This window comes from Neomonachus schauinslandi, chromosome 10 (assembly GCF_002201575.2).
Source record: "Neomonachus schauinslandi chromosome 10, ASM220157v2, whole genome shotgun sequence".
Lineage (NCBI taxonomy): Eukaryota > Metazoa > Chordata > Mammalia > Carnivora > Phocidae > Neomonachus > Neomonachus schauinslandi.
The window spans coordinates 95,246,379-95,270,342 of NC_058412.1; the positions used below are offsets into that span (position 1 = coordinate 95,246,379).

The 23,964-nt window shown below is 41.9% G+C and overlaps 1 protein-coding gene across 2 annotated transcripts in view; it reads left to right on the top strand.

The window, feature by feature from the left end:
* SNX5 (sorting nexin 5) overlaps positions 1–19,608 on the top strand; it is a 26,091-nt gene extending 6,483 nt beyond the window's left edge. For both annotated transcript variants that reach the window (XM_021700681.2, XM_021700682.2), the window contains exons 3-14: positions 4,454–4,558; positions 6,061–6,171; positions 6,993–7,114; positions 8,284–8,407; positions 10,272–10,367; positions 11,516–11,621; positions 11,707–11,782; positions 12,730–12,769; positions 12,859–12,945; positions 14,591–14,750; positions 18,276–18,361; positions 19,480–19,608. In XM_021700681.2, the coding sequence (XP_021556356.1) occupies positions 4,454–4,558; positions 6,061–6,171; positions 6,993–7,114; positions 8,284–8,407; positions 10,272–10,367; positions 11,516–11,621; positions 11,707–11,782; positions 12,730–12,769; positions 12,859–12,945; positions 14,591–14,750; positions 18,276–18,361; positions 19,480–19,530 (1,164 nt within the window). In that variant the 3' untranslated portion in view covers positions 19,531–19,608. The remainder of the gene's footprint in view (positions 1–4,453; positions 4,559–6,060; positions 6,172–6,992; positions 7,115–8,283; positions 8,408–10,271; positions 10,368–11,515; positions 11,622–11,706; positions 11,783–12,729; positions 12,770–12,858; positions 12,946–14,590; positions 14,751–18,275; positions 18,362–19,479) is intronic.
* The last annotated feature ends 4,356 nt before the right edge of the window (positions 19,609–23,964 follow it).

The following is a 23,964-nucleotide window of genomic DNA, read 5'->3' on the forward strand; positions in this document are numbered from 1 at the left end:
TCCATAGCTATTACCTGTGTTTGTAGATTGAAATTTTCCAGAAGTCTTTGGTTCTGTTATCTTTGAGAACTAAGATGATATTGGCAGGCCTGAATTATAGGAAGGGGAGATCCAGTTGGTGTGGGAGGAGGGAGGCAGGAGATGAGGACAAATATCTGTAAAAGCAGAGCTCATACATTGCTTATAGTTGATTGAATTGTTTCTCATGCACCAATGCTATGATGAAACGCTGGAATTGAATGCAGATAATAGATAGCTTGTGGTTACCGTTCAGGATGGAGGAAAACATAACAAACACTTGGGGTAGCAATACTTGAACCATAAAGAGGGGTTTGGAGGAGGGTATGGTATTAGAATTTCTAATAGAGCACGTCTTACGAATTGTAACGGCAAAGTGTGTTTCATAAGTAGGGTCATGTGAGTCTTATTTTCAGAACTAATACAAATTTAGAGTAAGTCTGCAGCTGAGCATTTTTTTTTTTTAATTTCCTCAATAATGAGTATTGGGCTGAGCAAGGTGTACATACTTTTCTAGCTGAAATCCCGTTTCTTGGTTCTTGTGATCAAATTGAAAATCTGTTTTACAAGGCAGGCTTCTTGCCTGTTTTGGCTCATGTTGTTAACAGACCATTCATGGATGACATGTCATATTGCCCATCTCCCTGAAAGGGGTCTTAGTTCCTAGGCAGTAGGAAGGATAACAAAGCAAAATCCTTAGGAGATAGAAACAGTTTAAAGGGAAGACTCATTGGTGTCACATGTGCTAGCATATCCAACTTCTTCCTGTGTGCAAAACTGGTTTTATTTTTTATTTTCAAATTTTTATTTAAATTGTAGTTAACATACAGTGTAACATTGGTTTCAGGAGCAGAATCTAGTGATTCATCACTTAGTGTAACACCCAGTGCTCATCAAAAGTGCCCTCCTTAATACGCATCAATTTATTTAGCCCATCCCCTGCCCTAAAAGTTTGATGTAAATGGCTATTCAGCTAGCCCCCATTCTAGCAGAACAGTTACTGTGAGATAATTTCTTCCCATTGTGTTGTGTTTTGTCATTTTGGTTGTATGGTGCTAGTGTAAATTGGAGTCTGTAGTCACCATAACATATACCTTATGTAAGTATTTTCTCTGTTCCTCTTGTTGATTCTGAATTTCAGAATCTAGCCTTCTGTGTTGTCCAGTCACAGAGGTAGGTACCCTTTGCCATCTGTAAGCCATTAAGCCATTTGAAGAGAGAGCTTTGCAGTGGTATTGTCTTGTACCAGGGTGAGTCATAAGTAAGATTTGGACCAAAAGTGGTCCTTAGCGGCTCAGAGCTCCGCAAGCAGTATCAGATGTCTCAGCTGTAAAGGTGATAAACAGGTGAGGAAATGCACAGGGATTCTGTATCAAGTTTTTTCCTTTTCAGGTTCTCTTACCAAGCATTCACTTTTTTTTTAAAAGATTTTATTTATTTATTTGAAAGAGAGTATGAGCAGGGGGAAGGGGCAGAGAGAGAGGGCAAAGCAGGTTCCCAGGACTCAAGGACCGTGACCCGAGCAGAAGGCAGACGCCTAACTACTGAGCCACTCAGGCGCCCCAGAAGAAAGTTTTAAAACTTCGTTGTTTGAGAGTAGATAACGTTTTGAATTCGATTCTCAGGAGGTACCTAAGGGAACTGGGAAACAGAAAAATTAATATGCCTAAGGTCAGATAGTTTTGAAGTTGGCTTCCTTGCTGATTTAAACAGTCATTCTAGGCATTTTTGACCTCTGTGGCCCAAGTCAGACTGACAGTGTTGGCCTGCAGTGCTAAGCAGTACTCTGAATACTTATTTAGGATAGGGGATGGAGGTGTGTGAATGGGAGAAATACATGGAGGGGTGTTATCCTTATACCCTCCATCCTGGTGATTTATTTAGCAAGTACTGTGGCATGGGGCTATCTGGTGTTGTTTTTGTTGACTAAGCAGAAGAAATGCTGACCTTTTAATCACACTTGTGCTTCCGGAGTCAGGATACAGTGCTGACTTAGAAGCTTTGAAGATTTCACAATTTTTTACTCCTTGATGATGTATCTGCTTCATTATCTGGAGGGTTATATGCTTCTTCAGTACAAGAAAGTTCATTTAACTTGTGAATGAGGACTCTTGAGTTGGTGATGGCCTGAATGCTTAGAATTTTGCTAGTATCTTTTTTCCAGACAATTCTTTAAGGCTCAAATGCAGACTTACTGTGTTATCTGGGGTTTTTTTGGTGGTTAAGACTATGTCAGGTGGTTGGATTTTTGTTTGAATCCCTTTCTAGGGTGATGTGTCCCGGCAAAAAATGATAATGTGCTGAAGAAACTTGGATGCTTGGTATCTTATGGAAAGTCTTTTGAAACCTCCATTGGTTTTTGCTATTTCTTTGTGTCCTCGTTGCAAAAAACAAAAACCAAAACCTGATATTTCTATGCTGACAAAAAAGGAAGGTGGTAATATAGTAAGTAGTCTGGGGTTTTACCTCTCTATGGGTGAAAGTATGGGAAGAGAGGAAACCAGAATAATTTGTTGAGTGGAACAAAAAGCAGTTGGGAAAGTCCATTGTAGCTTTGACTGAGGTGCTTAAATGAACCCATTTACTAGATTATGTTCCCCTTGGGTCTTTCAATCTTAATTCAGAATGTAGTCCATGTGGAGTTTGTAGACTCATGGAGTTTGCTTCACTTGTAGTGGGCCAAAATGGAATTGTCAGTGTTCAGAAATTGAGAGCTGGCTAGAAACCAGGATTTGTGACTTGGGAGCTGGAATCTTAGGAAAGAGCACCTTAGACCTGTCCCATGAGCTACCCTGTCTTTCCAGCAGTATCTCTTGTTTCTTTTATACCTGGCCTATTTATTTCCTGGACTACCAGATATAAACATAAGATAGTTGGCATGGCCAGTATTCTCTGCAATCAAATTTTGTGTGTATTTTGAGGTCTTTTCCAACACTGTATTTGCCCAGTGGTAAATGAACAGAAGGAAGGAAGCTTTTATCAGAAATGTCAGAGCTAGAGTCACAGTTGTGATAAAATGAAGTATCCCTGACCTTGAAGCTTTATCTCTGTTTGCAGAGATCTCATAAATGGACATGTGAAAATTGAACCAAAGAAGCAAATATTTCATAGGAGTCATCAAGAATCCATTTGGAAGAAGTATTGGGTTGAGATTTCAGGGACTGTTAAGTATACTGTATTAATACCTGAAGCCTTTGTTTGTATAATAACTTTATTATTTGAAGCTTCTTTCTTAGAGGAGAGCCATTGTTCTAGGGCTGACTGGTTTTGTTTAAAATTTTTAGTTGCAGTGCTCACTGGGAAAGGAGAGTACTGATTGCTTCTAAGATAGAAAGGGGAGAGAAATAATCCATTTTTTGTATGTGAATATATTTAATCTTTATAGAACTGATTGAACCAGACTTTCTAGTTTCAGAAGTTAAACCTTGGTGTTGAACTTCAAATTTTGAAGCAAAGAATCCAAAAGGAAATTCAGAGGGAATTTGCTCTGTCACTCCTCTTAATGCCAGTCTTCACTTGGCATTCGCTGGGTTCAGTAATCAGTGTTGTGACGCTTCAGCGCTAGATTACTAGTTGGGTGAGAGGGGGATGAGCTGCTTATTCCACATACACTGTCATGCTGTGTTTGTGTCAGATCTTCAGATTGACCATCATTGTCTGCTTTCAGAATTAGGAAATTTATCACGTTTTAAATTTAATAGGAAAGCCATTTTAACCACATCCCCCCAACAATCTAGTTCTTCCAAAATTCTTCTTAAACTGGGAAAAGGAAATTGAATATTCTTTTCCTCTGAATTTCCAGATCACAAAATCGGTTACTTTTGCTTCCAGGGCAGTGTTCACACTTTGTCCTTATGTGTCACCACAGTGGGATTCTCCTAATTGAAGCCTTTGTTTTTATAATAGATCACATCTTGTGTCTAGATTTCTCATCTCTTTGAAACAATCCCTGACTATAAATTGTTCTCTCGAGCTGATTTTTCTTATCCTTCTTTCTTCTCCTTCTACTTAGGAACCCTATACCGCATGCCTGTTCTCTGTGTCTTCTCTTTTTCTTAGTTTCTAACTTCTTTCAGTTCTGTGTACTATCTGGTAATGCTTCTTTGTAGTTGGGGTATTTATGTGAGAAGTTCAAGATCTCATTCTGTCTACTTCAAAGCTGCTTTAGTTGAAATATTTGGTTAAGTGTATTTTTCTTGTAGACCTAAAATCATGTGGTTGCTTTGTTCAGAAATACAGGAATATTTTGGACCTACCCATTCATCTAAAGAGCAGGTTTCCCCACAATTTCAAATAAACTTAGGAGATATCTAAACTGACTTTGTTATAAATGATCTTGTATAGAATGCTTTTTAATTCCTAGCTTCCATTTTTGGAAGGATACTTTTTAACACTACAGTGAAATTGAAACTAATAGCCAAAAAATGTATTTCAGCTGAGATCTGTATCTGTGGACCTGAATGTTGATCCCTCGCTTCAGATTGACATACCCGATGCACTCAGTGAGAGAGATAAGGTCAAATTTACAGTGCACACCAAGGTAAGTGACAGAGTGACTTCAGTAATCAAAGCAGTGCTATGTTGTAGCTTTGTGATTCACAGTGGGCAAGAAGAGATGATCCTGAACCAAAATGGTTGCTGTTTGTTTGCAGTGTAGCACTACTACTGAGTGAGAACATCCCTCATCTTGCTTGTAGTGAGCATCAGATAAGTGCTCTTGCTTCAGCATTTTCCACTGTGGTGGAGCCTTAGGGCTGTGGGTATTGCTGATGTTCGTGTGGCTTATACTCCGCTTTATGAGGAAGCAAACCAGGCATAGTGATGTGTGGAGCCACTACCTACACAGCTCAAATCTTCCACCTTTGTTTTTATTTGCATGAGTGAGAAGTGCTTGCTTTTTCCCATATTTAGTAAGTTATTGGCCTTAGCCCCTCCTGCTCCTTGTGATTCAAAGCACTTTTTTCCTTATCCAATTTTTTAAAAAAGATTTTAATTTATTTATTTTAAAGATTTTATTTATTTATTTGACAGAGACAGAGATAGCGAGAGCAGAACACAAGCAGCGGGAGGGGAGAGGGAGAGCAGGCCTTCCCCTGAGGAGGGAGCCTGACGTGGGACTCAATCCCAGGACCCTGGGATCATGACCTGGGCCAAAGGCAGACGCTTAATGACTGAGCCACCCAGGCGCCCTAAAAGATTTTATTTTAGAGAAAGAGAGCATGAGCAGGGAGAGAGAGAATCTTCAGCATACTCCCCGCTGAGCCTGGAGCCTGATGCAGGGCTCAATCTCCAACCCTGAGAACATGATCTGAGCCAAAAATCGAGTCAGTCTGACCCACCCTGATGCCTCATGTACAAATTTTTAATTTGACAAAGGCAATAATGCCTATCTGAAAAATGTGGAGAGTAAACATAATGTTTCAGAATCCATCCTTTCAGGAATATTTTCAGTGTCCTTTCTCCTTCCATACTAGTTAAAATGTATTGAATGCTTGTCTTAACACCAGGCATTGTAAAGGGTTTATATGGATTTAATTTTCTCTCTATAATAACCTTATGATAGTATTGTATTATCCCCTTATACAGGTGAGGAAACTGAGCCACAGGTTTAAGTGAAATAAATGGCTGAAGCACAGTTTGAATTGGGCAGTTTGATTCTATACAAAGCTTTTGGGTTACATGCCATCTCCCGCATACAGACACGCTATCTGTACAGTCCTCCCCCATGTGGTTTTCTTTTAATACCTTGGTGGCTTGATTAGCATACCTCACTCAGGAGACAATGTGACGACTATGTGATTATATCTGCCTGAGTAGACCTGAGAGGTGGAGTTATGTGAAAAGAATTCCTTAAAGAACATGTTGAATCTTCAGCGATGACTTTTATAGTGAGGAGATCATGTGTTGCTGCTTTTGTTCTTGACTGGGTCTCACTGAGATGTTTTGTTACACAGAATTTTCCCATAGCACAGCCCAGGAAACCCAAACCGCTTTATCAGAAAGTGGTGGTTACCAGTTAACTTTTTACTCTGTTCTTCACAGACCACGCTGCCCACGTTTCAGAGCCCAGAGTTTTCTGTTACAAGGCAACATGAAGACTTTGTGTGGCTCCATGACACTCTTACTGAAACTGCAGACTATGCTGGGCTTATTGTAAGTGCATTTTGGAAAATCAAATAATCACTGAAGCCAGTTTCTTCTACCTTCTTACTCATTTTGTTTAAAGAGACTTTTACCCATTTTTTATAATGGATTGTGAAAACTGATTTCATCTACCAACTAGACCATGTACTATTGGTAAGGCTAAACTACATGAGAATCGTGTTATAGCTGTGAGGTGAAGCATACATACACTCTTAAGACCTGCATAATAGACTAAATGGTTTCATGGTTTGAATCTTCTCTACCTTTGGGTTTGGTATTTCTCTGGTACTTCCAGGCATCAAGTAGAATTGATTTCTAGGAAAACCTCAGAATGGTAATGGTGTACAATAAATTTCTCAAAAAGTGTCCTCCGCTCAAGGAGTAGAGGAAGCAGTTGTCTTTGTGCTAATAAAAGTAGTGTTGAAGCTTGTGTTTGAGAATATTCTGTTCACTCAAAATTGGAATCTCTAATTATCCTGTGGAATTAAAAATTGCCTTTGATGTCTAGAGACTAATTTTGATGGTGCTTCACAGACTTCATTTTAGCACTGATTGTCATATATACATTTTAAACTGACATTGAAGCAGGCTAAACACTATTATCCCCTACAAATCATCCGTAATGGATAACCTGAACAAATGATTACAGTCTGAGTGCCCAGTTGTGGGGAGGAGACTTCTTTTATATGGCCAAAAGGAATAAGGTTAAGAGAAAAACAGTGGTTGACCTGTTAGTCCCACTGGGCTGGCTGCCTCCTTGTGCATAGGCACTGAGTGGAACATCACTGCCGGGACAAGGATGCTTGCGAGTTAACCTGCCTCTCCTACAGATTCCGCCTGCTCCTACAAAGCCTGACTTCGATGGCCCTCGAGAAAAGATGCAGAAATTGGGAGAGGGTGAAGGGTCTATGACCAAAGAAGAATTTGCTAAGATGAAGCAAGAGCTGGAAGCGTAAGTGGGTTTTCTTGATGGGGCTGTATCTTTTGAGAAGAACCAAAGTGGTGAAGTGTACAGAAACCAGGAGAAGCTGGCCGTTTTCTAAAAGTATGGCAGCTAATTAGTTGCCTAGTGCGCTGTCCTGTAGAACTATGTTTTGCGGTTGAGGGCGTTGGGGGGGGGGGGGGGGGGGGATGGACACTGGATAGATTGATTGTTTTCCCCCATGTGGACTACTTGTTCTAGAATGCTGGTGGGGCATAGTGAAGAAGTAAGCCTTTGTGTCTTTATAGATAAGAACTCTTCAGGCTGCTGATAATGTACTAAATCTTATTCCCTGAAGTTCGCTGACTGAAGTATAGCTGAAACTAGACTGCACTGACGCGGTTGCAGAGAAGCACTCTGAATAATAATCACATTGATGGTTTGAAAGAAGTCCTAGGTTCACAGGAAGCATGTTTAATTTGGTTGTAATTGTTTCAAACAAAACCGTATCACAGTTGGGGATTTGCATTAAAGTTAGTTACGAAATTATCCTTGCACCTCTAACTTGGCTCCCTCCACCACTTCCACCGTCAGTGTGGTGCCCATCTCAGCAGTTGTCCTCTGTGCTCTGCCCCACGGCCATATTCTCTAGGGCCAGTGTTCACACACCTCAGGTACTGAGTCATTCCGCACATGCTGGAGTACCTGTCATGGCCTGTTCTGAGAATAAGATACTGAGCACAACAGACTGAAGTCCTACCATTGAGAAGTTTAGAGTGATCTGTAATACCTAGGTTGAGATAAAGTCCCTTTATAATGTGTGATAATTCCAAGCCTTATTAGACTTCAGTGCTATGTATGTGGGTGCAGGACTAAGGCATTTTCTTCGTTGTTTGACAGAAACCAGTGTTCTGTGGCTGCTAAATACTAGCAGTAATTGCATGTAGGTTTGGACTTTGTAGACTTGCTCTCTTAACTCCTGTTATAATATTACTTTCCCCTTTCTTTGGTTTATTCCACAGGTTCCCAAATGGCAAATGCCTTATTACTAATTAGATAAAAGGTTATACCAAAATGTTTTGGTCCAGTTCAGGTTTTTTCCCTTAGTGGCATGAGCAGAACAGTGGTGATAACCAGGACCAATACTGGTCGTTTAGTCGAGCGGTGCCAGATGAATGCCTTGTGTGCTTCTCTTCCAGTGAGTATCTTGCAGTCTTTAAGAAGACTGTATCCTCCCATGAAGTCTTTCTACAGCGGCTCTCTTCTCACCCTGTTCTCAGTAAAGATCGCAACTTCCATGTGTTCCTGGAATATGATCAGGATGTAAGGCATTTTTGTTCCATTTCCATGATCCAGTGAAAATGCACATGACAGTATTTCTTCCTATTCCCCAGCCCCCCCCCCCCACTTAGGGAAGGAGGGGGGGGAGGGGCAGGGGGAGAGCGAGAGAATCCGGAACAAGCTCCATGCCTATAGGGCACAGAGCCCGATGCGGGGCTTGATCCCACAACCCTGAGATCAAGACCTGAGCTGAAATCAAGAGTTAGATATGGATGCTTAACTGTCTGAGCCACCCAGGAGCCCCCATGTGACTGTATTTTTTAAAAAAAATACGCTTGAGGAGCACCATGCTGGCTCAGTCGGGAAAGCATGCAGCTCTTGATCTTGGGGTCATGAATTTGAGCCCCATGTTTGGGTGTAGAGATTGCTTTAAAAAAATAAATATACTTGATGGCCTGATATATTTTCTGAAAAATTGATTTTTAAAGTACTGAATTTTTTAATGGGACAATGGAATCTTTTTTTTTAGATACTGTTTCCACCTCCCCCGTAGATCCATTTCAAGACATTTTTATAAAATGCATCAAGATTACTTTTCTCCCCTTTTAATAAAGGACCAGTTTTTGCCTTCAGTTAATTTTGGGATTGTTTGTTTTGAAAGGTTTTATTTGAGAGAGAGAGAACAAGCGGGTGTGGGCGCAGAGGGAGAGGGAGAAACAGACTCCACACTGAGCGGGGAGCCTGATGTGCAGGGATCATGCCCTGAGCTAAAGTCAGACACCCAACTGACTGAGCCACTCAGGCACCCCAATTTTGGGATTAAGAGGAATTTCAGTTCACATTTGTTTCTGGTTACCTGTTTGTTGGAAGGAGTTGTATGTTTTGCCTTATTTTTAAGATTTTATCTGTTTGAGGCAGGCGCCGAAAGTGCCAAGTATGCGGAAGTAGAAGTGTATAAATTGCCCCCTTTGTGCTTGGGGCTCCGATCTTTGGAGACCACTGTTCTCTGACCCTGTCGGCGTTAAATAAATCTCGTGTCCTCCAAGAAAAAAAAAAAAAAAAAAAGATTTTATCTGTTTGAGAGAGAGCGTGCGTGCGCACACAAGCTTAGGGAAGAGGGATAAGGAGAAGCAGCCTCCTCGCTGAGCTAGGAACCCAACGTGGGGCTCCATCCCAGGACCTGGAGATAGTGACCTGAGCTGAAGGCAGACGCTTAACCATCTCTGCCACCCAGGTGCCCTGTTGGCCTTTTTTTTTTCTTTTATTTATTTATTTTTAATTACTTAATATGTTTGAGGCAAGCCCTGACTTAAGTTCCTCAGTATCGTCTAACCAGTGAAGTTCAGTGAACAACATAGAACAACAGTACAGTAATTCAGCCAAGGATTTAAAGGCCACTAACACATGCCTGGCTGGCTTAGTTGGAAGAGCATGCAACTCTTGATCTTGGGTCCGTGAGTTTAGGCCTCATATTGAGTGTAGAGCCTACTTAAAAATAAAGTATAAAATAAAAGCCACTGAGACTTAGTGCCAGGTATTTTTTCCAAAATATCTTTAGGTCACGCTTTTATTTTATTTAAGATTTTATTTATTTGACAGCGAGAGAGGGAACACAAGCAGGGGGAGTGGGAGAGGGAGAAGCAGGCTTCCCGAGGAGCAGGCAGATGCTTAACGACTGAGCCACCCAGGCGCCCTTAGGTCACGCTTCTAGAACTGTGACCTGTGTTTAGGTTTTGCTGTTTATTCCTATTTAGACTTGGTGGCTAAGATGGAATTAAAAGGTGTCTTATGTGTGTTCCTATGCTAGTACACAGTATCACTTGGAAGATACTTAAGAGCTTAAAGTACTTAGAGAAATATGTATACCATAAACTATTTTTTCATGATTTTCTTTCTTTTTTTCCAGCTAAGTGTTAGGCGGAAAAATACCAAAGAGATGTTTGGTGGCTTTTTCAAAAGTGTGGTGAAAAGTGCTGATGAGGTCCTTTTTTCTGGAGTTAAGGTAAGGGCTTTTAGCTGTTTGTAGAAAACTCTTCATGTTACATTTTATTTCTGCTGCTGCTTTTATTTCTTCATAAGAGATATTTGTAAAACAAATGGTATTAACCTCACCTAAAAATTTTTTAAATTTTGGTTATTTTTATCTACTCATTGAATTTTCACTTATATTCCTAAAATATCCTGTTCTCTTAAGTGAGGGGATAAGAACAGTCTCACACTTTGTTCTTCTTTTTCTCCTTTTCTGTACAGAGAGCGGTTACTCAATTTATTTTTTAAAAAGAAAATAAGCTACAGGATTAGTATTTCATGCAATTCGCCAGGACTACTGTCCATTTTGGTAGTCCCAGCCACACCAGATTTTTAATTTTATTTGCATGTCCAGATTTCAAGGATCTGATGTGAAGAAAAGAATGTAAAATATTAAAAGTAGTTTCACCTGTGTTTTGTTTTTGTTTTTTTATAATGTGGCTACTAGAAAAATTTTAAATAGCACATGTAGTTCACATATTTCTGTTGGACAGAGCTGTTTTAAAAGACTAACAAACAGGTCTCTCATTACCCTCATGGGTGATCTTTATCTCACTCCTCAGCCCCTTCCATTTTTTAACTGAGTTACTGTCTTGTGTTTAACTTTGCCACTTGTTGAGGGCTTGAGCAAGGGGCCCAGAGTGTAGGTGCTGAGTAGAGGGCATTGTCAGGAATTTGGAAACTCTAGGAATTTCTCTTTGGTGCATTTTAAGGTGTATGGGGCTGTCCTGTACTCACATATCACAGGATGTTTGGCATCCCTGACTGGTGCGCACCAAATATACCCCCCCATACAAACAGATGTGGGTATCCACTGCTGAGTTGTAACCTGCCAGCCAGAACCACTTCTCTGCCAGGATTGCTGGATGTTAGAGAGGATACCAGAGTTTTCCTGGGCATTGTTGAATGACTCTTAAATTGTTTTTTCTGTTGACATTTCCTGCCAGCGCTTGAGTTTTGCTGATCTTGGGCATGAAATGCTGTCTTGTCAGTTTGGCTTTCCTTGGTCCATAAAGGTTAAAGTTCTTAATGCATGAGGTTATTTTCTTAATGTTTCTTCTAATGCATAATATTCGTATTTTTAAGAGTTTTGCTTCTTAAATTTCTTTTTTCCCCTTTTAGGAGGTAGATGACTTCTTTGAGCAAGAGAAGAATTTCCTCATTAACTATTATAATAGGATCAAGGATTCATGTGCAAAAGCTGACAAAATGACCCGATCTCATAAAAGTAAATACCATTCACCCACTAGCCACTTAGCTTTGCTCATGTGCTAGCTCTGTTCATATAAAAAGGGCTGTCCTTGTTTCTGCAGATGTTGCAGATGACTATATCCACACTGCAGCCTGCCTGCATAGCCTGGCTTTAGAAGAGCCCACGGTCATCAAAAAGTAAGTTTTTGTTGGAAAAGCATTTTCCCTCCTCCCCTAATTGAAAAGCCCTGAGTGGTGTAATGAGGAATGACTGTATAGTTTCACTTCTGCTTTTGAGTACCAGCTCATCAAGAGTAGAGGATAGTATAGTCTGTAGCACTCAAATCTTTATACACCATGTGAACATAGACACAGTTTAAGATGTTTGTAGGGTACTCAGAGGGCACTTCTATACCAAACATGGTAGCTGTTGTCAAACTGTCCCCTTTTTTTGATTTAATTCTGGAGTTGTCTTTGAATGAAGTTTGCCTTATATGTTCTCTGGCAAGTGGTGTTTCACCTGGTAAAGCCATGGAATTAAGAAATTTGTTTTGGTTAAGGTGGTCTTAAGGGAAATGCAATGACCCCAGTCTGGTTTGAGCTTTTTTATATGAATTCACAGTTCCTCCATCCTGGGTATTTCTGGTGTGAGACTGCACTCTAACAGTTAGGGCTTGGTATAATAGGTGGTGGTGGTATTTCTGATTTGAAGATGGAAGTCAGGCTAATGTCAAAATGAAACAATAGCTTTTTAAAAATTTTATTTTATTTTTTTTTATTTAAATAGCATATTTATGGTTTTGGGACACCCATGGTGGCAGCTCATTAGAACCTGCCCTTGGTTAACACAGCGTTGACATTGGTTAAAGACTATCTAGGGACACAGTATCGGCATGGCAAGGTGGCTGAGGGGCACTGAGAGAGGGGTTGATAGCCACGAGTGTGGCACTGTAGATGTGCTCAGTTCTGTAACCATCTTCTCTACTAGATTGGGCCAGTTGGTGATGAAAGTACTAGTTTGCTAAATTAATTCTAAAGCACCAAACGCTCAGATTCTTGCATTTACTCATTCATGTCTTACTGAGAAGGTCCTGTTTCATACATGATTTTAAGACCTTAAGCCAAAATCATGTGTATCTTTTCAGGTACCTATTGAAAGTTGCTGAGCTATTTGAAAAACTTAGGGTAAGGATTTTTATGTTGGTCTTCATTATATATTTTATAATCTGTAGATTTTTGCTTAGATGATGGTGACCTTTACTTTTTTTTAATAGAAAGTAGAAAGTCGAGTCTCCTCAGATGAAGACTTAAAGCTGACAGAGCTTCTCCGATACTACATGCTCAACATAGAGGCTGCTAAGGTAAGGCAGCAGGTGTTTAACTCGTCAGAACAATACAAGACCACCTTGCCATGACCCAGAAGAGGTCTCCTGTTAGAGATGTATTATTTTGTTCTTGTTTTTGTTGTTGAAAATGAAAGAAGGTGGGAGTTTGTCAGGATTGTTTGTGTAAGTAATACTAAATAAAGAGGTAAACTGAGACAAGTTTGACCAGAAATTGAGTTGATTTGGGAATAGCAGAAGAATTGCAGTTCAGGAAACAGACGCTGTAGCAAGCTATAGGCAAGTGCATTAAGCATTTGGGCTGGGCTTGTATTTAGTAGGAGTGTGAAGAGAGGGACATCCAAGCAGTTAAGTTCATTAGCTTGAGGATGTTTGTGCCAGGAAGTGAGTTGATCAGACAGGAGATAAGTCTCTTATCTTCTGGGTCTTCTATAAATTGGGCATTTGAAATCAGTCCCTTAGTTCTTAGGTTCCATTCTTTTGAGGGCACGTGTGTGAGACTCTCCATTTCATAGCCTCTGGTTCCATTTTAGATTGAAATCTTTTTACAGTAACATACCTTTTTGTGGCATTGTGTCCTTAGTTTGTATCAGGAGCAGTAGGAGTGGTGCTGAGTGGACAGATAGTAATTCGGGGGATTATAGGTTATTGGATGCGGGTGTAACCGAACACATTCCAGGAGGGCTCTGAGGGAGAACAGGTTTTGGGGTTTTGTGAGTTTTTTATTGAATTGCAGTTTTTGAGTCTATAAACCATTACTCACCAAAACCAAGACTAAGTGATAAGCAGAATGACCTTTGGGAATGAAACATGCTTTCACTGGGCATAACACTGCCCTGAAATGTCATTAGGAAGTAGAAATTCATGATTTTCCTCATAGTTTCATTTTTAGTTAACTTGTCTTTTGGCATGTTCCCTTAGTCTTATATTTGGATATATTTTTATATACTTCAGACTATATTTCTTATTTTGTATTTTAATGGACTTGAGAGCTGATATAAACCCAAGTTTTTTGAGTGTACACAAAAACATGTATGTTGAGCCTCCTGTATCTATTCTGCTTTAAATATGGTGGTAACTTGTACATTGCTGGAGATTGCAAATAGTCATTATTTCGGATGTGAGAGCCTCTGTTGGACTTGAGGCAGGGCTTGTGGTGGGGTAAGGTCAGAAGAACGTTCTTCCTGCTGCCTCACTTGTGTTCTAGTAGCATCACTTGACCCGCCCAGCAGTGCCTGCTGTTTTGGTAGAAGTGATTAATTTTCTGAAACTGCTTTCCATGAGTGAATTATGGAAATGATTCGATCCTTTAGTTTTCACTGTTGGGTGTCTTTTTGTTTTTGTTTTGTTCTGGGTTTTTTGGTTTTTTTTTGGATCCATATAAAGAATTTCCAAAAGCTCTCAACAGTGCTGCAAGAATTGCTATTCCTAGGATAATCTTGAAACAAAAAAAAAACATAATGGAAGCGGGGGAGGTAGAAATGGACTAGATTGTTGCCTTCTGACATTTCAGACAGTGCATTGGCACTGTGATACTTGGGCCTTTTTTTTTTTTTTTTTTAATTTTAGAGTAGTTTAGATACTTACTCCTCCTGTTTTGTTCTCTAGCCATTTTTCAGGATAACTTTAACTACCATTTGCTGTCTGTTAATTTTTTTCTCAGGATCTCTTATACAGACGCACCAAAGCCCTCACTGACTATGAGAACTCAAACAAAGCTTTGGATAAGGCCCGGTTGAAAAGCAAAGATGTTAAGTTGGCTGAGGCACACCAGCAGGAATGCTGCCAGAAATTTGAACAGCTTTCTGAATCTGCAAAAGAAGGTTGAGCAGGGCTATTTACTTTTTGCTTTTTATTTGGAAATAATTTCAAGCTTATAGAAAAAAAGTTGCACGGATAATGCAGAGAACACCTGTCCATTGTTTACTTGGAGTTCCCTAGCTGTCCATTTTGCCTCTTCTGCTTCGTCACTTGCACACACACGTAGTGGCATGTGTATGTTTATAAACGCACACGGGATGGAATTTTCTTTTCCTTTTTCAACCATTTGAGATTAAGTTGTATCTACTGTCCTTTTATCCCTAAAAAAACTTTGTGGTGTATTTCTCTTATATCCCTATAGTATACTTACTGACTTTGGCAAACTTTGATGCAGTACATTCCAGCCTGTTGTCTTTATTCCCATTTTGTTGTTTGTCCCAATAACGTCCTCCTCTCTAGGGTTGCCATTAGGTTACCATAGCTCTTATGTCTCCTTTAATTTGGAAGTAACCCTTCTCAGGGACCCCTGCCCCTGCCTTTTTTTTAAAATGAATTTGCAGGGATGCCTGGGTGGCTCAGTCAGTTAAGCGTCTGCCTTCGGCTCAGGTCATGATCCCAGGATCCTGGGATCAAGTCCCACATCATGCTCCTTGCTCAGCGGGGAACCTCCTTCTTTCTCTGCCTGCCACTCTCCCTGCTTGTGCTCTCTCCCTCTCTCTCTCTGAAAAGTTAATAAATAAAATGTTAAAAAAAAAAAAAAAACTATAAAAAATAAAATGACATTTGCCTTTTGGGGGACCACAGTCTCTGCAAATAGTGTTCTTCATTTTTGGAATGTTTATTTCCTTATGAATAGGTTCTGGTTATGCATTTCCAGGAGAATACTATCTGAGTAATGTGTCTTTCAGGTGTCTGATCTGAGGGCACCTTATGTCCCATTTCCCCCTCATTTGTGGTGTTTGATGACCCAATCAGGGTGTTGCCCAATTTCTCCACTGTATAGTTAATCTCCCCCCCCCCCCCCCCCCCCATCCCACTAATCAGCAGTGTGTGGGGAGACAGTTTAAGACCTTGCAGATAGCCTGCTCTTCATCATACTTTCTCCCTAAATTTAGTCTGTGTTGATTCTTGTCTGAGCCAGCCTTTACTGTGATGGTTGCAGAAAGGCAATTCCCCTCCCCCAGTTCTAGCATTCTCTTTCCAAGCCCTTGGCCACCATCATCCTTTAAACACAAGCCTTCCCTTCTTTCCCACATTTCCTTCCTTGTCATTATAAGAGACATGGGTTTTTGTTTCTGTTTTTTAAGATCTTATTTATTTGACAGAGCATGTGAGTGAGCACAAGCAGGGGGAACAACAGAGGGAGAGGGAGAAGCAAGCTCCCTGCTGAGCAGGAAGGATCATGACCTGAGCCGAAGGCAGACACTTAACCAACTGAGCCACCCAGGCGCCCCTGGGTTTCTATTTACAGAATTGTGACAAGATTTGGGTGCTAAGTGCTCATTCCTCCTGGGGTATGTTTGCTTCTAGGCCCTTCAGGAGACAGAGCCAGGAAATGGAGGGGTGTGTAACTCTTTTCAGAAATCATGAGTCCATGGTGGTGACTCAGTTCCAATCTATAGCCTTGGGGTTCTTTCTTGCCTACCCAATTCCAGAGTAGGGGGGAATATGGCTTAACTTAATTCAGGAGATAGAGTTCCATTTCCACAGAACAGGAGTGTAAATTGTAGTCTTCTCTTTAGGGGGTCTCACTACCTGGCAGTTCTCAGGGGACAGTGGAACATGCCAGAAAGTAAAGAATGTATTTTCCTGAATGTGAATGTAATTATACTGATAGTCTGTACTGAATTCACCCCCAAACTTGAGTTTCTGTGAGAAATCCCTATCTCATTTTAAAGACTTTGTTTTCTCAGAACTTTTTCCCCCTCCCCTGTGGTTCCGGAATCTAAGCATTATTTGAAAACGTTCTGATAATAGTGAGCCTTTGTGTTGGCTCATTGTTTTCAGTACTATAATTCCTTAGCTGTAAGAGACAGAGCTTCTCTGTACAAAAATCTTGAAAGGGGCATGCACATATGCTCGCTTGGCTGTCTTTTGGATTCTTTTCAAAGGAATCTCCTTGCCGCCATGGTAAAATAAATTTTTGCCTTTTGTTTTTAATTAGCTACTTTAAATTTATAAGGAAAAGAACAAACTTCAAAACTCCTGAGTTGAAATCTTAAGTTATTACATAGGCCAGAGTTTACTAGCCCTGACAACTTCTGAGGGGATTAAAGAAAAACCACAAAGCTTTAAAATGGTGCCAATTTAGGCCTGTTCTTACCTAAGGTTTGCTCCTGTGTTAGATTTTATCCTTTTTATTCAAAATAAGCCTGGTTATGCTATATTTAAAAGTACAGCATTGTGTAGAATACTGCATTGAATGGGAGCATAGTACAAAAGATGGTGGTGTGGACAGGCATCACGGGAGAATGAGACAGGTTAGCGTTGAGTCCTGGTCCTGGGTGCAGGCCTAGAGGAAAGGAGTTTATCCTGATCTCTGGGAAGACCTATTTAGTATATCCAAGGTAATGTCATTAACCCTCATAAGATTTGTAAGTTTTTACTTTTTAATGTTGGCTGCTTCATCTTTCTTTTGGTTGGTGCTGTGTAGACCTGGTACAGGAGGGTAAGTTTGCTCCTGAGGACTAGAGGGCCAGCTTGAGCTGGGGAGGGCTTTGACCAACGGAGTGATGACCAGAACTACACGTTTATGAAAGGAATCCAAGGGAGGAAGTACTTATTTTTGGTTTACCCTAATTTCTAATGGGGCATTAATCCTGAATAGTGTTTGGTGATAGAAAATAATAGATGTAAAGGTGGCATGTTGTATAGATCATATCTACAGAGAAGTAGTCTGAACATAAGCAGTAGTTTGACCACAAGTTTAAAAATAATCATTAAAGAAATAGCCATTGGTGCGGGTATGTATATGTGGCTCACCACCTCCCCAGCCTTCTTTCCACAAGTACTGGTGACTAGAAGTTCAGGGCAAGACTGCTCATTTCATAGATTCTCCCAAGTAGTCCGTGGCATTCTCTGAATTTTGATGCTCAGTAATAGGGTGCAGTGCTAGTGCTCATTTTAAAGGCAATGGCAGGGGTGCCTGGCTGGCTCAGTAGGTCGAGCATGTGACTCTTGATCTCAGGGTTGTAAGTTCGAGCCCCATGTTGGGTGTAGAGATGCTTAAAAATAAAATCTTAAAAAAACAGGTGGGCGCCTGGGTAGCTCAGTTGGTTAAGTGTCTGCCTTCGGCTCAGGTCTTGATCCCAGGGTTCTGGGATCTAGCCCTGCATCGGGTTCCCTGCTCAGCAGAGGAGTCTGTCTGCTTCTCCCTCTCTCACTCCCTCCCCACTCATGTTCTCTCTCTCTCTCTCTCAAATAAATAAAATCTTTAAATAAATAAAGGCAATGTCAGGTATATGTCCCAATTGCAGAAATAATATGAGAAAATGTGTGTATCAGTTTTGGAGATTATATGTAAGAATGATCTTTAGAAGTTAAAGATGGAAATTGTTCAGCTTTTGTTGGTATACATTCTTTTATAGAACTAATCAATTTCAAACGAAAGAGAGTGGCAGCGTTTAGAAAGAATCTAATTGAAATGTCTGAACTGGAAATAAAGCATGCCAGGGTAAGTGTTTTCCTCCAAAGCTTCCTCCAGAAGCTTTTTAGGGTTCCCCCTCTCAGGTTATTTCCCAGTTCACTATCTCAGTATCATTGGGCAGGTGAGGTTGGTTTTGTGGTATTAATCTCCTGTGCGATTAATCTCCTGTGATGTAGGTGGGAGTCACTTGTTGGATTTTTTCTGCTGCAAACCAAAATTCTACAACATCATGATGAAATACTGCTTTGGAGAAGAGCATATTAGTGTCTTAATATTAATTTCTTTTTTTGTTTAGAAAGGAAGAACTTCCTTGTATATTTAATGTCTGTAGCTTAATTTGGTACAGAAAAGACGGAGAAAAAGGTTCTCAATTTTGGGTACACATTAGAATCTCCTAAAGGAGCTTTTAAAGACTTTTTGGTGCCCAGAGCAATTGGCTGTTTCTGGACATGGCTCCTCCGGTGGTTCCTAGGTGCATCTGTGTGTGAGTCCCAGAAGTGCTGTCTGGCCCATCAGCATTGGTTAAACAGGAAGACTTTGAACATATGTGTGTATTTTGAATTTCTTTATTTTGACTACAACATTTATTTACTTTTTGATTAAGTCCAGGTCCTGTTGTGTATGACCTTTTAAATTGGGGTTTTGGAGTGTCCTGTATATGTAAATCATACGCGTAATGTTGAGTGTTCTGAGTTTTCTCAGTTCCTCTTTGTAAAGCAGTTTGTGCTAAGTTCTTTATGAATATTTATCATTTGTAATCTGAATTTTTAGCACTTTTTTATCTGGTCTTTCCAGGGCCTTCAATTTCAAAGAAAAATTCTTCTATAGCATTTAGGTTACGTCATAGTAAGCAAAATGGGCAGGATTGCACTGAGAGCAGACCTGCAGTGGAGCTGTGAGCTTCTCCAGGTGGCAGTCCCGGACCCTCAGAGGGAGAGGAACTCCACAACATGAAATTGGGGTGCAGGTTGTAGTATGAGGTTCAGTTGAGATTAATGAAGAAAAGGACCCAACCCAATTTGGCTGGCTTTAAATCTCTTGTGAAAGTTTAAGTTGTGGGTTTGAGTTGAATTCTTACAGATATGTAGGAGGTCTGGACTCTAGAGAGATTCATTGGTCTGCCTCGACTTTTGTCTTTCTTCCAGAACAATGTCTCCCTCCTGCAGAGCTGCATTGACTTGTTCAAGAACAACTGATCTGCCTTTTCTCTGAGTGAAGGACACGAATGTGAAAGAAAGCCAGCATCACTTGCACTTAAATCATCACCACAGAAGATTTATTACCTTTGACTTTAGTTTAAAATTATGTGAATAAATATTTTGATTTCTAAAAATCTTAACACTTAACCATGTTGGTTTAAAAATATTTCTATTGCATGCTAATTGGACGTAACTAATCTTTTCCTTATGCATTTAATACCTCAAAGTGGGCAGAATCTACATGCTGAGTTTTCCTGTAATTTGTCTTTAGTTATAAAGAGTGCAGGAAACGTGCCTTCTGGAACCAAGTACAAGCAATGGCTTGGCGCATGTTGTCTCGTAGTTTCATGTGCCCATGTCCCTACAAACCAGTTAATTTAGAGTAGGTGCCACTGACAACAAATAAGTCAGCGGCTTGTTGCAGGTAACATATACATTCCATTCCTTAATGTGATTCCCCCCCCCTTACACTCATGGTTCTTTAGTCACCTTAAGTGATTGTACTATAACAAGAACGAGAAAATCTCATTTATATACCCTTTGCAGCTCCATTTTTTGTAGTTGGGATATAAATATTTGAGGGGAGAGAAATATCTTAGGGTATAAAAACAAATAATATGGCCTACTTTAGAGGATGGCCAGTCTACGTTAAGATGTGAGCAGTCCCCTTCCTGACCGTAGGGGGAGATATGTGTGTGTGTGTGTGTGTACTTTGTATAATAAAATAATAAATCATGTTACCATACGGAGTATTTTTGTGGAAAACAAGGCCCAAGTGTGCCCCAAGACTGCAGTTGGTGCTACCCTCTGATGCTGAGGGCTTCAAGGTCTCTCTGCCCACAGTCCTAGCCTCTGCTCTAATCCTAACGTCTTTTGAGACGACTGACGGCCAGTTTTTTTAGAAGGTCTCCAGATCGGGTTTGCCTGGCTTGCTCATGGGTTCAATTCGGGTTTGCATTTTTGACAGGCTTAGCGTAAGTGATGCTATGTCCTCAGAAGGGCTGCATCGATCCTGTTGTTGGTGATGACTAGTACCTGCCAGGGGTTCCCCTGTGAAGTTTTACATCTTACCCTTTATAGGTAACTATTGGGAAGATCCTTTGAGACTGTAAAAGATGTTTACCCACCATTTTCATCCCGTTCTTGGATTAGCTGTAACTGGTACAAGAGTTGAAAAATAATTGATGTCTGAACACCACAGGGAGCAGTTTTTCTTCTATTAAACTGGCATTGAAGTCTAGCTTCCCCACCCAGCCAGTTAATAAAATGAGCTAGGTACCTAAATTTACTAAACGGGCCAGACACAGCAGCTTGCTTCTCCATGTTACATATTTAGGAAGCATGGTGCACAAAATGAATTTAAACAGTTGAAACTCCAGTCTGGGTTCCTGACCATATTTCTCTCCTGCTTACCTGACAGCCCCATACCATACTATCCGTAGTAGCACGAATGTTAGGTGTGGTTGGGGTGGGTAACTTAGTGTCCCTGGGTCACAACTGGTCTAAGGTGCTCCGGCTGCTTGCACCCCATGCTTCAAGGCTCAGCTGGGGCCTTGTTGCACTTTGGACTAGGTCTGGCTGGGTGCCAAATAAGCAGCCAGGATGCTGGGGTCCTGAGTCCTGGCCCTGCATGCTGAGAGAAGCAATTCTTTTGGTATACCCCTCAATTTTCTACCAGTGACTTTAAGTTATAATCTGGGGCACATTTCCAGGTGTGCACCTGCGCTATCTTGGTTTCAAGAATAATTTAGTCACAACTGGGTCTGAGTCATTTCCATGAAACCATGGGGTTCTGAGTGGGTGAGGGATGTTTCCAGTCCTTTCTCACTGGTGTCTGTCAACGGAATCATCCCTGCCTTTGTGCTGTTGTGTGCTCAGTTTTCCTGAGGCACCAGGCGGACCCGCGGAGAGGTAGCCAACATCTTGGGACCTGCAGGCAAGGCAGTGTGCCTGACACCGGTGTGTCTCCCACGTGGTGCAGAGCAAAGACGGCTTCTGTGTGGGCCTCTGCAGGGGGAAAGTCAAGTGGCAAACTAGCTGCTGAGGAACCTTCTGAGTGTGAAAATGGGCTTAGAATCTTTCAGAATGGCTTAAGGCCACTGGGTGACCTGGGGTCGCTTCAGAATCCTGTGTGGGGGTGTCAGGAAAGCCTCCGTGAGACTGCCTACTGGCCATCCCTGGGGGTGTTGCATTGTAGCCTGCACAGCCACGGTTCCGCGGTGACAAGACGAGGGAAGACCACCCTGGTCACTTAGCACAAGCTGTGGGCCAGCTAACTCCCCACGTGACCCACCCCCATTTTTTTGTCAGTATTTGCCTTGCCCACCTTTTGGGGTTGCGAGGTTCATTTGAGAGAAGACCTAGACCCAGCCCTGTAAGGGGTGGATCTTCTCTTGGAAGCTCTTCTCTGCGCCACCAGCCTTCCGCCTATGTAGGCGGCAGAGGCTCCCAGGGCGGCCACGCGCCCTCTTGTGGGGCTTCTCTGGGTGCAACTGAGGGGGAAAGCCTGGTGGTTCTGCACAGTTGCTCAAAGGATCATTTTTTTAAATTAATCTTTTAAAAATATTTTATTTGAGAGAGCACGGGCAGGGAGAGAGGGAGAAGCAGGCTCCCGCTGAGCTGGGAGCCCGACGGGTTCGATCCCAGGACCCTGGGACCATGACCTGAGCCAAAGGCAAACGCTCAACCGACTGAGCCACCCAGGAGCCCTTTTAATTTTTTTTTTTTTTAAGGTTTTATTTACTTTGACAGAACAAGCAGGGGGAGAGGCAGACTCCCTGCTGAGCAGATGCTTAACCGACTGAGCCCCCCCCAGGCGCCCCTCAAAGGATCATCTTGAGGCAGGAAGAGAAATGTCTCGGGACCCGAGATAATCCAGTGACTCCAGATGGTGTGTTCCCAGACCGGCATTCCTTTCCAGGATTCATGTGGGCCCCTGATCCCTGGTGACCCACGACACAATGTCTTGCTGAGGCTGCTCCTTCTGGGGACTCGCCTCTGGGACTGGTGTCAAACAGCCATGAGGTAATGTGACCTCGCCGGAAGGAAGTCCGGGAGAACCCTTCCCCATCCTGTCCCCTGAACACATGGCTCCCCCTGCCTGGGTGGGCAGAGCAGATTCCTTATCAGAGGTTTGTTTGGTCGCCATCCAAAGGCATTTACTTTTTGATTTTAATTTGTTTCTGACTATAAAAGCAATACATACTTAGAAGCAATCCAAACAATACAAATACGTATAAACTAGAAAGTAGAAGTCCTCTAGTTTACGAATCCCATAAAAGTCCATTATTAGGGGCACCTGGTGTGCGACTCGGGGTTGTGAGTTTAAGGCCCACGTTGGGTACAGAGGTTACTAAAAACTAAAAACTTTTTAAAAAAGTCAGTTATTAAATACGTTTCTGATTTTTTTTGCCCCCTAGCCATATGTGTAGTGTGGTTTACGGAAAGCAATTTAGGGATGCCAGAGTTGGGGTGGTTTTTGGGGGTTCCTAGCTGTTGAGTATCTCTCTGGAATGATCTCCATGGCCCTGAACATCTCTTTGGCATCTTGTCTTTCCACTGCCCATCCCCCTGCCCCCAGCCCTCTGTCAGCAGACATCCCCCCTCCTGCAAAGGCTTCATTACTGAGACTGTGAATGAAGTCTGTGGTCATTTTAGGAGGGTTTTAATTTTAATTGGGTCTTATTTTTATGCTTTACAAAACTTTAAAGCTTGTTAAACTGTGGGACCTGTAATATTCAAAACACTCAGGGAAAGGAGACCCATAATCCCAGCCCACAGCCATTTTTCTTTCTGACAGTTGCCTTCCAGCCCTTGCATTAATTCATGGGGTGCACCCTCAGCCACGGGAGTGGGGGTGGGGGGGATTTTTAGCCTCGGTCGGAGGGGAGGGATCTGGGCGCTGGGGGCGTGGTGGGAGGCTGGTGGGCTGCTTGTGTTTCAGGAACTGTCCGTGACCGGTCATATTTTTTTTAGCTGCCACGTCGTGGATCTCTCCGGTCACTTTAGAGTTGTTTGCAGATGGAATGGAGATTGCTTGTCCTTTCTTTGCCATGTCCCCTCCACACCGCAAAGCCACAGAAGGAACTTTTCATGCTCTGGATGATGAACCCAAGATGAGGCAAGATTCCAGAATAGCAAATAGAAAGGGCTACTGGGGGCGTTGGGCTGGTACCAGTGAGTCCTGATTCCGGCCCGATACACACGGTCATTCTGACATAGCTGGTGGAGCTGCGACTCCCCATTGCCCCGTCCTGCCAGCGCAAGGGAGGTTTCTGCAAAGCCGTTTGCTCAGTGTGGAAGCTTCCAGCCAGAGGCAGCCTTTGGGATTGCAGCTGGCTCCCTTGGAGCAGCTGCTGGTATCACACGAGCCCCTAATCCAGTCTTGCTGGGAGGTAGGTGGCCGAGCCTGTGTTCAGGGGCAGAAAAAGG